This window comes from Chrysemys picta, chromosome 10, assembly GCF_011386835.1.
Source record: "Chrysemys picta bellii isolate R12L10 chromosome 10, ASM1138683v2, whole genome shotgun sequence".
Taxonomy (NCBI): Eukaryota; Metazoa; Chordata; order Testudines; family Emydidae; genus Chrysemys; species Chrysemys picta.
Genome location: NC_088800.1, coordinates 57758859 through 57776683, shown reverse-complemented (window position 1 = coordinate 57776683; position 17825 = coordinate 57758859). Strand labels below are relative to the sequence as shown.

The 17825-nt window shown below is 51.0% G+C and overlaps 1 protein-coding gene across 4 annotated transcripts; it reads right to left on the bottom strand.

Annotated features, from left to right (window-relative positions):
* Positions 1-375: 375 nt before the first annotated feature.
* On the bottom strand, positions 376-16504 carry MSS51 (MSS51 mitochondrial translational activator). Of its 4 annotated transcripts, none has more exons than XM_005306111.5 (7): positions 16364-16504; positions 11981-12192; positions 11130-11285; positions 10191-10315; positions 8818-9381; positions 1416-1509; positions 376-929 (listed from the first exon to the last, which is right to left on the bottom strand). In XM_005306111.5, exons 2-7 carry the CDS (start codon positions 12163-12165, stop codon positions 701-703), a joined length of 1353 nt encoding a protein of 450 aa, XP_005306168.2. In that variant the 5' UTR covers positions 12166-12192; positions 16364-16504; the 3' UTR covers positions 376-700. The 4 variants fall into 4 exon arrangements, with proteins under 4 accessions (XP_005306168.2, XP_042717522.2, XP_065414833.1 ...); XM_042861588.2 differs by lacking the exon at positions 16364-16504 and adding an exon at positions 13233-13371; XM_065558761.1 differs by lacking the exons at positions 376-929; positions 1416-1509 and adding an exon at positions 8324-8662.
* Positions 16505-17825: the final 1321 nt, after the last annotated feature.

Below are 17825 nucleotides of genomic sequence, written 5' to 3'. Positions count from 1 at the left end.
CCATGCGCCAAGTGGAGCTGCTGTAGCTCCTGGAAATGAACGGGTAGAATAAACAGGGTGGGGTTGTAACTTGGGCCCAGGCCCCAGAGATGGTCGCTCTTGGCTGGGTGCCCCGCCCTTGGTTGAGTGGGAGCAAGTGCCTGTTTGCACGCTGGGTGCCAGGGCAGGTTGGAAGCCTTTCCCCAGAGCCCCCCGTTGAGCTGAGACGGGCATTCTCACCTGTGCGCTAAGGTAGTAGCTGGGGAGCTGACACCAGGCACATGGACCCCCAAAAGCTGGCACCGGCAGTCAGGAGCAGCCACGCTGGATGCTGCCCTAGTAACTACATGCTTTATGATCCCGGCCTCCTTTGAGATCTGCTACTAGCTAGCACTATAGGAGAGCAAGACCCTGGTGATATTTATTATTACCTGGAAGGATCCTCTTCCATGTCGCTGATGCGTCACTGTAACACACAGCCCTGTCCAGCAGAGGGCACTATCTGAAATGCTTTACAGCCCCCTGGAAAAGGCCCACCCACCTCCCAGGTCCCCTGCATTGCACAGCCCAAGCACGCAGCTCTCCTGCCTGGGCTCGAGCATGAAGATTCCCTGTCCAATGCCGGCTGGGAGCCCGGGGAAGAGGGACTCAGGAGGAGCCCTGCACTCTGGCTGGGGAGGTGGCAGTAGCTGACAGCACGTATAGCAAAGGTGTCTCCTCTCTACTCCCCTCTGTCCTCAGTCCCGTCTAACCCCCCCATGTCTGGCTCATCCGGGGTGCCAGCCAGCCCGTGGCACATGATGTAGTAGGCGCTGCAGTAGACGGGTGACTTGTTGGGGTTGGAATAGACCTGCTCCGGCTTGAGAGAGGCGAAGGGATTGGCTCCGTAGCCTGTGATCTGGGTCTCCAGCTCTGTCAGGATTTTCAGGGAGTACTTCAGCTCCTGCTCGCTGTCGGGAGGGGATGGGGCACAGTTAGCACACTGCCAACCTCACCCCAGCCCTGACCCCCAGACACCTCCTGGGATTTGAACCCTGCTGGAGTAAAACACCAGGGCCCTGACACTGCACCAGGAGACTTGCAGTGTGAGCTTCCCCACAGCAATGTCCCATCGGTGCCAGCTGGGACTCCAGCATCGTGAGCGTCCCCCACAGCAGTGCCCTGTCACTGCTCGCCAGGGCTCCAGCAGCACCACCGTCACTGCAGTGCTCTGACAGTGGCAGCTGCCAAAATGCTCCCTTTGCAGTTTAAAACAGAGTCAGGCGCTAATAGCCAAATACAGCCTGTTGTTATAAGGTGACTTGCAACAAGCTGACTGGTCCAGAAAGCAGACATCTCATGCAAATGACTGTCTGGAGGACTCTGGGGCACAGGACAGAAGAGCCCCACATGTACTCAGCCCCCCAAGGGAAAGCTGGGGGAAGGGCCTTTCTTACTTGTAGAGGGTGAAGAGGGTGGGGATCTTGTAGTCCCGCAGCAGCAGCAGTGTGGGGAGCCAGCCTTCCATCACATCCAGGCAGGCATGTAACCCTGCAGACACCAGAAGGACACCAGAAAGCTTTGGAGCCTGATCCCCTGCCCAGTGAGGCCAATAGCAGTCGTGCCTCTGGTGTCACTGGAAGCAGGTTGAGGCCCTTGCTGTGGTAGGTGCTGAAGCTGCGTGTGTGCTCATGCTCAGGCATACACGCACTGCCACCCCATTGTCCCATCCCCTGCATAGCATCGTGTTTCCAGGAGGCCCTGTTCTCCCCGCCTTGCGAACCAGTAGCTCCCATGACTTCAATGTCTCCCACGAGGAGGGGCAGGTGCAACAAGCCCCGGGAGTTTTCTCAGCAGGGAGCGGTGACAAGGAATGCTGTTTATGCAGCTGCCTCGCCTGCCCCCAGCTAGGACACCCTGGATGGAATGAGCTGACTGGAGCGTGCAGTGTTTTGGGAGTGGGGGCTTGAGAAGCATTCCCAGCTTGTGAGCCATTGGGGATTTCACAGGCTCCTTCTGGCTCTACCAGGCCAGCCCCCTGCTTGCAGTGTTATTGTCCTGGTGCTAGCGTACGGCCAGCAAAATGCCATCATGGCACACCGGCATGCTGACTGTCTTCCTCCTATGGGAACATTGGATCCCAACATGATGCCAACAAGTTGGTCCTGGAGGACACGGTGGGTCAGTCAATCCACAGTACCTTCAAACTGCTGGCTAAGGGATAATAAGCCTTTGCACTGCTATACCTTTCCTTCCAGGGCCCCAAAGCACGGTACAACACCTGTGAGATATCCCCATTTTACAGCTGGGGAAGCTGAGGCACAGAGCCGTAGACCTTGCCCAGAGCCAAGACTAAAAGCCTGGGATCTTGACTCCCAGTCCTCTGTTCCAGCCAATAGCCTGTGCCTCTTATGCAATGCTCTACATGGCTGCAAACAGAGGAAACCACAGGTATTTTTCATTGCTTGCAACTGATGCTTTTGAGTTGTGGTATTATTGAGTCTGTTTATTAACAACGCTAGATGCCTGCTTGATGCTTTGCAGACAGGTAGAATATGGCAGCTCGTTGCTCCATGGCTTTTACAGTCTAGCTCAGGCATGAGGCTCGGTCCATACTGAAACATTAGATTGGCATAACTCCATCGGTCATGGGTGTGAAAACCACACCACTGACCGACATAGCTATGCTGACAAAACCCCTAGTGGAGATGCAGCTTTGTCAACCATAGAGGGCTTCTGTCAATAGAGCTGACTTCGTTTGGGGAGGTGGTATTCCTAGACTGACAGACTCTCCTTCTGTCAGTGGAGGCTGCGTCTACACTATGAGGCTAGGCCAACATAGCTATCATCTCCGTAGTGTAGACATACCAGCAAGGGATGACCATGAACAGAGGGCCGTAGGCCCAGATCCTCAAAGATACGTAGGTGCCTTTGATTTCAGTCAGGTGCTTAAATACCTTTGAGGATCTGGGCCTTAATACTGAGAAACCAAGGGCTACAACAGAATAACATGTGCCTGTGTGTGCGCACATGCACATGCCACCAAACCAGAATCTTTGGTAAAAGCCACCAGAGGATGCCTAAATCCACAGCCTAGAAACACAACCCCCAAACCCAGAAGCACACCAGTTACATTCTCACCCAACCTTTGTAACCTACAACTAGGATTTTCCCCTTCCTCCACCTTACAACATGCACACCCACCTCCCATAACGCATGTCTCTGCCCTCCACAAAGCACACCCCAGTCAGAAATGGCTGATTTGGATTGTTCTGAGTGTTGACCCAGTGCCACGTTGAAGAAGAGCATGCTTGTGCAGCGCAGGTTCTTTAGTGGATGGTTTGAGAGGGTAACATTGGACACTGTTTACTTAGCAATCTATAGCAGTATTGATCAATCTGGACAGTTATCGATCACGGTCTTGTTATTTAGGTGCGGTAACAGGGGAGCTCCGAGATTGTGTTTTGTTCTTCCAGCAGTTGATGTTTGAGTTAAGGATGGTTCAGTGGTTAGGGCGCTAGTCTGGGACTTGGAAGATCTGAATTCAGTTCCCTGCTCTTCCACATACTCCCTGTGTGACCATTGCTTAGTCTATACTAGAAAGGCTTTGTTAATACAGCTATGCCAGTCAACCCTTCTAGTGAAAGACACAGCTTCTACTGACAAAAGAGTGCTATTGCCAGTATAGCTAATCCTAGTTCCCCAAATGAAATAAGCTACAACTGTGTTTGCACTAGGGCTTTTGCCAGCCTAGGAAGATCATAAATAAAACTGCACTCCTAACCAACATTGCCATACCAGCTACATTTCTAGTCTAGACCTGGCCTCATTCTCTCTGTGCCTCAGTTCCCCTCTATAAAATGGGGATAAGAGCACTTCCCTACTTCACAGTGTGTGGGGCAGATAAAGCCATCCATATACCATGGCAATAGGGGCTGCATAACTAGATGGTTACGGTTGCATGTTTTGGGCTGAAGTACAGAGAAGAGGTTTCTGGCTGGCAGACATGGTTGTAGATGGCAAAAGCAGAGAGAGGACTTCACTAAAGGTTCCCTGGCTTGTTTTGGTTGGGTTGGTGATCGATTCAACTGAGCAACACAGTTCTTTGGTGGAACATGTAAGAGAGTCATTTAGGTCTGGTGTGATGAGGCATCTACCCCACACTCACCCTGCAGGGTTTAATGCAGGCCAGATGGGCCAATTAACCAATTAGGCAGTTAATTAAGGCGGTTCAACTGGGCAGGAATAGGCAGGACCTATAAAGCCCAGGAGCTGGAAGGGGAAGAGGCTGCTGGGAAAAAGCAGACACTGCCAGAAGACATGGAGGAGCGAGTGTGGTGGGCAGGCTGCAGTCACTTCCTGGGAAAAGGGGAGGGGGCTTTGGGAACTGGTAGGCTCAGGAATAAAAGGGGAACCAGTAGTTGGAAGCAGCCCAGGGACAGAGCAGTTAGGTCTGGAAGAGATGGGCCAGGCTGCTGAGCTGAGGGTCCCTGGGCTGGAACTCACAGTAGATGGTGGGCCTGGGTTCCCCTTCCAGCCACTGGGTGTGTGGCACTGAGGCAGTGACTATTGAGGAGCTAATCTTCCCTTCTCCCCCCATCCCCCCCAAAAGGATACAGACATGACTGGAGAGCCAAGCCACAAAGAGGAAACTGTGGTTCCTGAGGCTGTGAGAGGGGCTGCAGGCTGACAGCAGAGATGGAGTGATGGTGCACAAACTGTGGACAGGGGGTCATAGGCCTTGAGTTAATCCCCAGAGTGACCAGGAGGTGGCGTCAGCCCAGCGGTGAGTGGTGCACCCTGTGACACCAGGTGAACTTTAAAACTCTAGGGCCACCTCTCTGCCTGGATAGCCCTCACACCCAACTCCAAACACCTTGCTGGCTTCTTGACCCCACTTACTGTGAACCGACTGTCAGGGCTTCTGCAGTTACCTTGCTCTTTGCCATCTGCCTCTGATTAGATCATTTCACAGCTCCCCATGCCACTGCCCCAGTCTTTTAGAAAAAGACTCCTAGCCCGCTGCACCCCTGCAATGAGTTAAAACCATTTGCCTGGATCTGACCCTTGCGTCCTCTCGCCTAAAGACTAAGCTCTGGATTACTCTATGTAGCACCTACTGGGGACAGATATATTTTCCCCAGATGCATTCCATTTCCAGTAGCTCACGGACTTATTTAGTGATGATCTTAAAAGCACTTTTCCATAAACAGACTTTCTGAAGCTTTCTCTTCACCCCACCTCCACATCTCCAGATTCAGAACTTGTTGCCTGAGCTAAACTCAGGGCTGATTTACTACAGCCCCAAACTCCCTTGCCATGTCTTCACTGAGCGGGAAAGCTACAGATCAGAGGGGTTCTAAAGGGCCAGATCCTCAGCTGACTCCAGTGGAGTCAATGGAGTGGTGCTGATTTACACCTGATTTAGCTCCAGAATATCTCTCTGCAGAGGCTGCCTTTGCTCTTTGGGCTTAGCCTAGCACCATTTACTTCTGCAATAGGTTGTGCCATGTCGGTGCTTTCATATCCTAGGCCTTTCTCTTTCTTTTAAATAAAAGTGCTGATATGTTACAAACCCTTGTAATTCTCTGGCCATTTCTACATGCTTGCGAGTATTTCCTGCCCTTTCCAGCCTCGATTGGCCAGTGCTGTGATGCAGGCCTCAGGCAGGCTATGCTGACTGTGAGGAGAGGCCGAGGCAAACCCATGCAATGGAGATAACCTGAAACTTTGTAAAGGAAACCCCCCAAATTAAGTAAGAACATAAATATTATGAAGTAACATCAAATACTTGTTTAGGAAAATAATAAACTGTAAATAACCATCGCAAGGAAAGAAACTTTGCCAACATGCTGCGTCACCCTCAGGGAGGACTCAACTCTTCCTCCCTCTGGCTACGAAGTCTAGTTTCACCCCGGCTGTCCTGACTTCTCCGGCTTGTGATGCTCCTTTGAGCTGATGCTGCTACGACCGTACCTCTTTCCAGCAGGTTCACCCACAAGTGACAGTGCCTCCCTGGACAGCCATGCCTGTTCCTCCAGTGCCTAAACTTTATTCCCTCTGTCAGTGTCCCAGTGATCAACCTCACCGGTCACACGCTCTGTGCCCCGCACGGCTGGGCTCCTTGCACACGGCCCTTCATATCCAGCTTCCTCAGCAACATCTCCTTTTTACCCCAGTGCCGCTGCCTTCTTTAACCGCCTTCCAATGGCCTCCTCTCCGGCAGAATCTGAGCCCCCTCCACAGCTCGAGCTGCCCTCTCTCTGGGGGGGTCTATCTCCCCACCAGGGGAGCATTCTGTGCTGCTGCATCACAGCTGCTGGCTCTAATGCTAAGCCCAACTGCAGCAGGGACTAGTGGTAAGGCCAGGGTAACTACGCCTTCAAACTTCCTAACTGCTTGCAAACGTCCCTCCGGGCTGGATTCTCAGTTCAGAGACTGGGCTGATCCACAGGGTTCAGAGCGGGATGCGCAAGGCAGGAGAGGAGTCCCAATCTGATGATCTGATTCAGGCCTGTCTCCGTTTTCCAATAGACTGGGCTCTTGGTGACGTCCCAGGGTATCTAGAAAGCACACAGTGGGTCTGGCATACGCAGAGGGGGAAAGCGCACACCATTCTTGGCTGTGCTTGCTAGGGGGCAGCAGACATCTGGACTGAAATCTTGATAGCCTGGCTGAGCTGTGATATTAGGCCTACGAGATCCTGGCTATGTGGCACTTCCTGTGGCAGCTAGTCCCTAATGGCATATGGCAACAAAGTTAAAAAAGCAATCTGACTAGGAGCTAACAAAGTACCTGGGTTTGCCTCCTCCTTTCCCGGGATATAAGCTACCACAGCCAATGTCTGCAGTGTTGCTGAGCTCTTGGTTCATGTTATTGTCCCAGCAGAAGGCAAATGCAAGTCACAAGGAACTTGGTTGATAAGAGAGCACGGGCTCTCAAAAATCATATGCTGTGGCATATATGAGGCAGCAATATCTAGTGGCTAGGGCAGGGCAATGGGAGTCAGGACTCCAGGGTTCCAATCCCAATTCTGCCACTGACTTGCTGTGTGCCCTTGGGAAAGTCAGTTTAAAAAAAAAAATCACTTTGTGCCTCAGTTTCCCCATCTATACAATCCCTGCATTTTTAGTGTTTTGAGATCATCAGATCCAAGGCTCTCTATGTGTAAACCATTATAAAGATGTTATGAGGAAATCTTCTGATCCTGGTTAAACACATGAAGGATCCAGCGTGTATGGTGCATTAAATACTAAAGCCTGTGGCACAATGCTTAGGAGCAGAGACATTTAAAAAAAAAAGGCAAGCCAAGCTCTAGGAGGAATATACACTAAGCAAGGCCGCCCTTTCCTGACACTGTCCTTTGGTACAAAAATGCTCCCAGCACATTCTAACACCTTGATGCTGAGTCACCATGTTGCCATATGAACCTCAGTACGTCATTGACAATGGGTCAGTGCAATGACATCACGTTGTGTAAACCCAGGAGTCTCTAACTGTCCTGCTAAGCTGGGGTTGCAGGATGCAAGCTGACCCATGCAAAGTTGGACTATGCCATCAATTCCCAGCCCACAAAGCCCGGTGGGAATTCTTCTTGCATGGCAGAAAGGAACAGTTGAAATCTTTTCAGTTGTTCTGGCCTTTAACTCCCAGAGCCTCCTTGGTATCCAGGGCCGGCTCCAGCATTTCTGCCGCCCCAAGCAAAAAAAAAAAAAAAAAAGCCGCGATCAGCTGCGGCAGGTCCTTCGCTCCTAGAGGGAGTGAGGGACCTGCCGCCCCCGAATTGCCGCAGGTGCCGCCCCTCTCCCTTGGCAGCCCCAAGCACTTGCTTGTTAAGCTGGTGCCTGGAGCCGGCCCTGTTGGTATCACCATTGAGAAGATGTTGTCTTGGTGTCTCTTCCTTCTTTTTGCTTTATGTTGCCTGTAGTGGAGTGGCTGCCCCACTCCTGTATAACAGGGGTTAGAAGCAGCCAAGCTAGGCTGATTGGGGAAGCAGCCAAGCTGTATCCAGCCCAATCCGGGCCCAGCTGGCCCTGATAAGAGGGCTGGGGGCCAGGAACTGGGAGGAGTCTCACTCTAGCCCTGGAGTGGGAAGGGCTAGCTGCGTGGGAGCAAGGCCTCTGAAGCAGAGCAGTGCTGGGGAAAAGAGCAACAGGAGCTGGGGGGAGCTCCAGCCTGGTAAACCCCCAGGCTGCAGGCCTTGGCGAAGGCCTACAGAGGTACTGGGGCTGCAGAGGTGTAGCCCGGGGATAGGAAGAGGCGGCTGGTCCTACCCCATTGCCAATGGTGAGTGGCCATTACAGACTGCAGTCGCCCCAGTGAGCAGGGGCTAGATGATGACTGGCAGTAGCCAATGAGGCAAGGTGGGTATAGAGGGTTGGGGGTTCCCCTGGGAGGGGAGACCCAGAGCATGGGGGTACTGCTGAGGCAGAATCCTGAGGTAAAGGGCACCGGGGTCCAGGAGACACTGACCTGCAGAGGTTGCTCCATATGCTGGAAAAGAGCTAATTCCCAGATGACCAGCAGGAGGTGCCATGCCAGTGGGTCTTCACTTTGCTACATTGCCCCAAGTCCTTGTCAATCTGAGTGTCCCCTACCTTCTGGAAGTGGAGAAGGTCAGCAGGAGGAAACCCAGCTGCGGGGTGTGGTGATAACAGAGGGTGCAGAAACAAGCCGCAGGAGAGGAGATTTCGGGGGAGGGGAGCTGTCAGGGAGAAGCAGGAAATCTGAAGGGCAGCATTGATTGGGCCTAGAAGGAGGGACCCAAGGAGCGCTGCCCCAGATGGGGCCAAATGGGCAGTATCAGTGGGGAGGGCAGCACCATTTGAGACCGTAGTTAGCCTCTGTCTGTGCACTCACCTGGATGAAAGCCTACCACAAGGTCTGGGCGGGCAGCCTGATGAGTCTCCACCTGGGATTCCCAGAAGTCAGGATAAAGCGACTTGTAGCTGCTAAGATAGACTCTTCCCCTGGGTCCGAACGCTGTCAGCGGAGGCCTCATGATGGGTCCATCTACCACATTGACTCCCACCATTACTACCTCGATGCCCTGGTGCCCAGGAAACACCCGTGTCAGCTCATCGTAATCCGTCACCCGGGTGTTGAGGGTCTCGATATGGGAAGCCCCTATGACATGCACTGTGACAGGCTTGGTATAGAGATTAATGCCGAAAGCGTGCAGCGCCAAGCCGATGGTGATCGGCCTGGACTGGAAGTCTGTGGTCAGCCGTTTGACAGACTCCAGCAGCTCTCCCTCCTCTGGCTTTGGCTTCCCCACGTTGGCCCAGAGGATATTCATATAACGCCCGGTCAGTATAGCGCACAGCTTTTCTTCCAGGTGCTCCTGCATGGAGAACCAGTCTTCCCAGCTTTTCACCTCATGTATGCGCTTTGTCCAGGTCGCCGTGGGGAATGGGATGTCACCTAGAAGGAGAACCCCAGAAATTCTCAGCTCAGTGCTCCAGACTTCCCCAGGCTGTACTGATCTTTTTCCCTGGATAAGGGTATCATCCCTTTAAAAAGACAGCGCTTGAAGCTCTGCCATTCAGCTTAACAGGAGGTGCTGAGCTCAGAGCAGCCCTGCCAGTGAACAAGGATACGTTGTGTGGTAACGAAGGGGAAACAACAGGGAGATGAAGGAGCTGACTGTATAACGGACGTCTGAGCCATCAACTCTGTGAAGGATGTTGGAACCCCAGAGAACCCAGGAGTCTTCAAGCCAAACTAGGAGAGCAGCTACAGGTATGCAGGACTCCACAAATCCCCTGAACAGTTGAGTGTATGAGGCCTAATGAGGAGACTGGAAGCCCCTGCAGCTATGAGTCTCTGTGTGTGTGCAATTCCTGGATTCCCCCTAGCTAACACTCAGTGGTATCCAGACACCACCTTGCTTGGCTTCACAGCATGACAGGGCTCTGTCAGGCTTCAAAGACAGCCCTCAGTGCTTGTCACTGATATCATGGAAACCCAGGCAAGCCACAAAGGTCTGGGAGCTGGGGAGGGAACGTGAGCAGGTCTGGATAGAATCCACCATGAGACCTCAGGCCCAATTCCCTTCTTGGTGCAATCTTCTTACCATCTACTTGGAGGCTTGCTTCCTGCATGAGGCAGCAGACAGATGAATCTGCACTAAGACAGTCAAATGGCCTCTGGCTGCAGATAGCCCAGCCAGCTTTGACCCAGTCAAAGAGGACCCCTTGTCCCCTTCTGTTGAATGTAGGCAGCAAACCTACCTGTGAAGACAAGCCATTCTACCAGCCGGTCAAGAGCTACCAACCTCAGCTTCTTACACAACTTCTTGTGCACAGGCCAGTTGGCCCGTTGGCACTCTGAGTTGCAGTAATACACGTTCTGGCACCTAGAGGGAGCAAGAGAGAGGAGAAAGAATATGGTGCTCCACCAGGCAGCAAATTCAAGATACATTCTAGCACCTGATAGGAGAGGACCATCAGGAGTGAGCCTGAGAGAGCTGCCCTAAGGAGACCAATACTCAGTGTGTGAGTTGATGGGCTCTCTCTGGACTGCACAGCATTCTTGCCCTCCCCTATCCCTGCATGTGAACATGAGACATAAATACAAGAATTTGTTCCTGGGGTAACTTAATTGATCCATTGGGGTTACACCAGGGATTAGTTTGGCCTTGGTGCTGTTGCAATGTCTTTCAAAGGGGCTGGTAAGAACAGAGAGCTCCTCACTTAGCAGGTGTCGCCCACTGAGTTGGTACTGCCGCCTTCATGCAGAAGGCAGCCAGGCAGCATCATTGGAATCATGTACAAGCTACCCACCAAGGGACAGCTACGCCCCCTGTCCTCAGTTATACCCCCTGCAACATCTCATCCTCCACCCATGATAGCCAGAGAGTGCAGAGGTTTAGACACTGAGGGCCTGTTCTCACTGAAGTTAATGGAATGACTCCCATTGACTTTGGATCCAGTCCTGAGGAATTAAAAAAAAAAAAAAACAGATGCACCCAGCTGCTACTCAGAGGACTAACCTCTATTATGGGGCCCCATGCAGAAGCCTAGCTAAGCCTCTGTTAGAAGGAATTGTCCTCCTGTTCCCATAGATATTCTGGGAATATTTCCACTGGGGACAAGGGAAGGATCTTGCCTTATGCTATGGCTCAGTCCTTTATAGCCGCCCTCAGCCACACACTGGGTGCTGTTGAGTACCTTTTGCATCGCCGGAGGCTTCTGGGGTCAGGGAGGGCATCGGGGAGTTTCTTGCACTCAGCACAGAATTTGAAGGTGTCCTCCATTTTTTGAAACATGTCGAAATAAGTCCGGATCCCGAAATCCATCCCCAGCTTCTTCCCATCCATGGCAGACCTGCAGGAAAACAGCCAAAGTAGCAAAGTCGATGAAAGGCGAGCAGGGCACAACCCAACCTTGTCCTAGCGTGGTCCTTTCATAGCGACAAGACTGGCCCAAAGATGCCGTGTAATGGAAGATGTTAGCATCAGCTCAACTTGCAGGGGGGTACTGTATGCTGCTTCATCACTGCTGTAGTATGAATTCATTACCACAGCTTTGATGAGGGCTTCTGTTGTAGGGGCCAGCCCGAATGTTATCAATGCCCTGATGGCAGCTAGCAGAGACTGTCCTGATCGGATGCCTTTATCCATACTTGGTATGATCAGTGACTGTTCTGAACTGAAGGGAAGTTATAGCCACATGTTGATATGAACTGGCAGGGCCAGGCCTCATCTGAGGACCCCTTAGGAGAGAGAACTTTATCCCTACTAGGATATGAACCAACAGGGCATGATGTTCTGATCCTTTGAGAACAAGGGAGTTTAACTTTCTTTTCACTGGAAGTGGCCCTATCAGTCCACCAAGGTCCCCTCTACCCAAGGGGCACATAGTGTTTGCTTTGCTCTTTCCCTCAGGCCATCCAGCAGTCTAATGCTCCCAGTGGCTAGTGCAGACAGTCCTAGAGGTGTCTGAGGTCGTGTGCCATGCGGGTGTTCAGATGGCAGCACACACCTTGTGCAGAAGCCACCGGGCACCCCGGCATTACTCACTTGTATTCGTCATAGCTCTTCATGTTGAGCTTCTTCAGGATGACCTGCGACAGACCAGGGACGTTGCTATCCATAGCTTGGAAGCCCAGGGAGTCTATGTTGTGGCTTGTAATTACTGGCTCTTCCGCAGGCTTCTTCTTGGAGTGGCTGGACTTGGAAGTCGCGCCCTTGTTTCTGTGAGCCATTTCTGTCAGTGCTGGAAATCGGGCAGGCTGGAAATAAGGAGAATGAATAAAGGAGAATAACTGCGGAGGTCTTGAACAGCCCCCCCCCCCCCATCTATCCCAGACTATGGTGCCTGAGCTCTGGACGCCTCTTCTTGGTATGCTGGAGATGTCCTCCCCACTTAACGACCTGCAGGGAAAGCAGCAGGGTCTAGCATGCAAACGGCTGCGAGCCTGGTAATCTGGGATCCAGTGTCTGGTCTGCTCTGTGTGAACTGGGGCAAGGCACTTCACATCTCTGCTCCTCCGTTTCCCTGACTTTAAAATGGAGAAGTACTGATATCACCCCACTTCCCCGGTGAGTTGCGGCTGAATTAATTCACGTACACAAAGCTGTTTTAAATCCCCCCTGATATGGAAGTTTGGAGAAACCTGAGATGCAAAATATAGATCTGGATGCTGAATTTGGGGAGGATCTGACTCAGACCTATGTCTAAATGGAATGGCCATAATAGTAGCCACTTCTACTGGGTGGTTTTCAACTCTCCTCTCTACAATAGCTGTCTACATCCCCTCTCTCTTCCTCCACCCACCTCTGACTTCCGTCAGCTCCCCTTCCCACTAGTGATTTGGATCCAGTTTGTTTAGGTTATCCTGGCTGGGTCTGGAACGTTCCTACGGCACAGCAGGAATGTCCAAGACTGGCCAGGATCCCATTGTTCTGCCCCTGCAAATGGACTTTCTCTGCCCTCTTGGCTCCCGTACCTGGTCAGAGGAATCACTGACTATATAGCACATTGCGAGGGTCTCTCTGGGAGGCACCCAGCTGAGAGCCAGAAAACGTGGCTTTGCTCACAGCTAAAAGCATCCCAGGGGGCTAAGTACTATTGTGTATTTTGCCTTTCACCCCTAGGTGTGTTGCAGACAGAGAGGGAGGCCAGTTTTGCTGGCTTGCAGACATAAGAGACTGCCACAAGGGGGCCTGTTGGTGCTCTGCTCTGCATATTCTAGACCACAGGCTTTTTGAGTCCATCCACTCCCTCAGGGGTTTGCCCTGACTGACGTTATTTGCTAGTATCACTACCTACCCCTCCAACAATGACTCGGCCACGTTCTTGCTTGTGAAGGGAGCTGCTGTCCTCCCTTCTCTGCCGTGTTGCCCGTCCATTCTCTTCTCCCCTTGACAGAGGGCTGTAGATGCACTGCTTGCCTCTTGGCCGCTGGTGGAAATCAGTGTGGTGGCGCGTCTGTCATCGCTTAGCATAAGCTGCCAGCACTGACTGACTCAGCCTCTCAGATAGCTCTTGCTCTGCTCCCCCCACAGCGGCCGTGACCTCTCTTCTGAAGAGGATGCCAGCAGCAGGAGGAGAGAAGGAAGCCCTTTCATCCTCTGGTTTTGCCTAGTCCTTTAACAGCAGACCCCCAAATCTGCTCTGGGCTGTGCGCAGGAGGCTCCCATGGCAATCAATGAGATCCATGTGCATCTCTGACCAGCACGAAGGGTAGCTCAGCAGGTGTCTTGACTAGCCAGTGGCACAAGACCATGTCATATGTTCTCCAAGCTGGCACGCTGGTGAATGCAGTAGTGTTATTACCATAGCTGCACGCTGTGTGGGCAGACAGAGCCAGGGTGGGGTGACCCACGGTGTAAAGAACTGGTCCCACAAGAGGAGACACAGAAGGTGAAGGAGGACACAGGGTAGGAGGTCCTCAGGCTGGTTCTAGTTGGCACTGTTGGAAGGAAGTCTGCGCTAACGGTCTAGTGATCTGACAGGTTCAGGGAAGGATAAGCTTGTGGCCAAAACATGGGGGTTGGGAGTCAGGAGACCTGGGTTCTCTTCACATCTCTACCATGGACTCACTGAGCACAGGACGGCCCCTCTCTGTGCTTCACTTTCCCCGTTTATACAACAGGGGCATGATAATGATCTATCTCTCAGGAGTGGTTTTTAAAATTAATTTGCTAACATTTCTTGTAAGATGCTTTGAGATTCTCAGGTCAGAAAAGGGGTGTGTGTTTTTACTTCTAGATCAAAGGTTCAAACTTGGCCCAGCTCAGTAGTACAAAAGTTACCACCAGTTTCATACAGACCACACATCAGATGGTAGTGTCCATGGAAAGGTGCTCCTAACATCCAAGACACCACCATAATTGGCACTTACAGCATTTGCCCCCTTTTGTGCAGTCCCAGCAGAGAAGACAAGAACTGAGTGAATAGAGTGAGCTCTCCTTGTTGGAACAGGTCCCTGCAGAGCAAGACTGGGACACACTGGGGAGAGAGCTTACACTTTCCCTGCCTGTGTTGTACCTGCTCTGTTAGTAGAGAGAGGACTCTGGCTCCAGGGCTGGCAATCAGGCACGTTTTCCCAGCACTGAACTTGCATAGAGTAAGAAAAGGTGATCTGTACAGCGGGCTAGCTTCTCTTTATGATAAGCAAGTTCATTGCTGTTTCTCAGCAGGGCCTGGAGATGCACGCAGAGGTCTGGCCTAGGGGAATAACTGCTGACAGGTGGACGGTGCCTGCCTTGCTTGCAAAGCTGGTTGAAAGTCAGGAAAACGCTTTCAGCCCAGCCAGCTGACTTGGTTGGCAAAGAACTGAGCCCTGCTGTCAGCCTTACAAGGGCCTGATCATGGTCCAGAGCCAGAGAAGGAACAAGTCTGGTACCCCCGATCTCCATTTGATGAGTATTAAATTCTAGGCTGTTGTTATTCCAGCTTTATGCTCTACCCATAACCATAGCATCTGAGCACCTACCACGTTGCTCTTACAAAGTCAATCAGCCTAATTAGGAAATGCAAAGGGAAAACATTGATGCCACCATCAGCCAGTCCATGTTGTTTGGTTTGTCTCCGGATGGGACAGATCATGCTTGAACTTCATGGGCACATAGGAGTTGGTGATGCTATACACCGCGAAGGGAGGGGTGTTGGTGATGGCCATGGTCTCACCCCTTTTCCATACTAGTGGCAGCTAGCCCACGAGGGAGCATATGTTAAACCTGTAAAAAGGAGGTCTAGCTGCTGCCTCTGAGCATACTCTTCCCCCTCTCCCCTCCACATACATACATATACCAGCAGTGACATTCTGTCTACATGTGTGCTCCACAGACAGAATTCTTCCTTCATGTGTGTGTGTACCAATGCACATGCTGCTAGTGTTTATAAGATACTTTTCTGCGCCAGCTCCAGGGACCTGAATCTTGTGGCATATAATAACCCAAGCTCAACAGAAGCCAGTGGTGGTGGAATGGTACAAATCACTCACCCAAGGGAGCAGGGCATGGATTCAATGTGTGAGCTGGGGCGGGGGCGGAGGAGGGAGTTTGCCAGTTGGATCACTCGGACTGCCTCCCACATCACTTGACAGATGCTTGATCTATTCCTGTACCAGACTGATTGCCTTTCCAACCCAGAGTAAAAAAAAAAAAAGCACTTACGGAGATAGGGTGATGAGGAATAAAGGAGGAAAGCCAAGGGCAGCCATGCTCAAATGTCATGGGGCAAGAAGATAGACCCAGGAAAAAACACAACCACTACCAACACAAATCTGATAGCAGTGCTATTCTGGTCCTGGGTCACCATGGGGAGCCAGCCAATCAGCTATAGGACTGGCCAGAGACCTCCTAGGAATCAAGCCAAAAGCAATTTTAATGGCAGGAGTGATTTCCATTAACTGTTTGCCCTGGAACTTTTCAGATCTTTTCAGTCCGTATTTTGCTCCCCAACCATCCAAACATAGCTCCTCAAGCTAGCCACAGCTAGTCCCAAGACCCTGCTCCCCCCAGGAACTCGGTGGGTACATTAACACTCAAAGCACTCTTCCAACCCAGATCAACAAAATGGTTAAAAATGCTTATCTCACTGAAACCCTCCTCACCTGGTCCTCAGCCCCATGCCGGCCAGGAGCTTGAGGTGTCCAAGCAGAGAGAAAATTGTGCTCAGCCCCTGAATATAGAGACTGGAGAAGGTTATTTCCCCTCCCCTTTGAATCCTCTTAGCCTGTTCCTTCATTCATCTGTAGCTCCATTTGTCAGAAGGGAGAAATGTAATGGGTCTAAAAACTGCTTCAGCAGGAGGAACGTAAGAGAATGCTAAATGGAGGTGACGAGAGGGGAGGAAGAAAGCAGTGCAGGAAGGGAATCTAAGGACCAGAGTAAACTTTGAGAAGTTAAACCATCCATTCCTTGAAATGACAACAGCTTACAAGGCAGACTAACCTTCTAGGTGCTTTTTCTTTGCTTCTTTCTTTCTTTCCCATTCCGTTGCTCTCTTCTTCGCTGTGGATTTGTCTTAGAGCTGCAGCTGCCTGCCTTCTCCTGGATTGTTTTCTGCTTCTAACTGCAGAAATGCTAGACAGAACCTTGTGGTCTAAGAATATACTGCCTACTCAGACCCTGTCAAGAATTACTTCTCACTGGGTAGAGTGACTGAGACACTGGGGCTTGGCTCTTAGGAGACGCACGTGCAAAACTCTTATCAGGTCCTGACAACGGGAGCTCCAGGATCCTATGTCTCACCTGCCCCCTGCTGGAAAATATGGTATTATTCACTAACCCCATGCCAGGGAATACTGTGAATCACCCAATTCACCCCTATGCTGGATGATAGTATCACCTACCTGATCCCATCACTTCCAGGTGGCTGGAATGTGTGTATCCCACCTCACCTCTCTGGAAGAGGACAGTGCATATCATCTACCCTATGCCACCCTTTCTCCATGGCCAATGATACTGTGCATCACCTGTTTCGCCCCCACATCCCTCCATGCCTGAGGATGAGACTTGTAGGGCACCTGTGGCTCAGGAGTTGTGTATGCCTGTTAATTTGTTACTATGTTTCCAGTGCAATATGGACACTAAACAAATTATAGATGAGGAGGACATTCAGAGCCACGGATTTCCTTCTTCCCTGCTTTAGTATACTGCCCCTATAAGATGCTATCCACTCTGCTCTTGAGGATTCTAGTTTCTCACAGTTGTGTCACATGTCCTGTAAATCAGGTAGGGTGGTCACCTATGTGTCATGGAAATAAAAGATTATCTATCTATCTACCTATCTATCTAAATGCCAATAGTTCCATTCCTGGACCAAAGCCCTACATTTGTATTGCACTGTGTGATACTTCATGTAATTGTTGCTGAAATGGGGAACAAAATGCATTCTACTGTATTACAAACTCTCACGAGTCTTGCAAGATTTGATATTTTTCTTAAGCTGCAGCTCATGGCATCATTTCATTATGTGAGAATCTCAGCTTTCTTTCTTTCTTTCTTTCTTTCTTTCTTTCTTTCTTTCTTTCTTTCTTTCTTTCTTTCTTTCAATTAAGCTTTAAGCCCTCAGGGTTGAAGAGAAAAGCTTGAAAGTGTGACCCTAAAGGTCAAATAAAAAGAATCCCAAATGTATTATTTTTTAAAATCCCGTGACTTTTAAGGCAATCTCATGATTTTCAGGGCCTAATGAGTTTTGAATGCTTGGGGCTGGCTATAATGCTTCCATGGTGACTTGATATGGGATACGGCACATTGGACCCTAAGTAAGGGAATTCTTTAAACAATAGGGTCCACACTATAGGGTCGAGAGCAGTTAAAGAGCCCCAGATTGACAGGGAGCATTATAAAATCATGTGTTGATAGGCGAGGATGTGTGCCAGGCAAGGTCCCAGGGCATTCCCATGGCCCA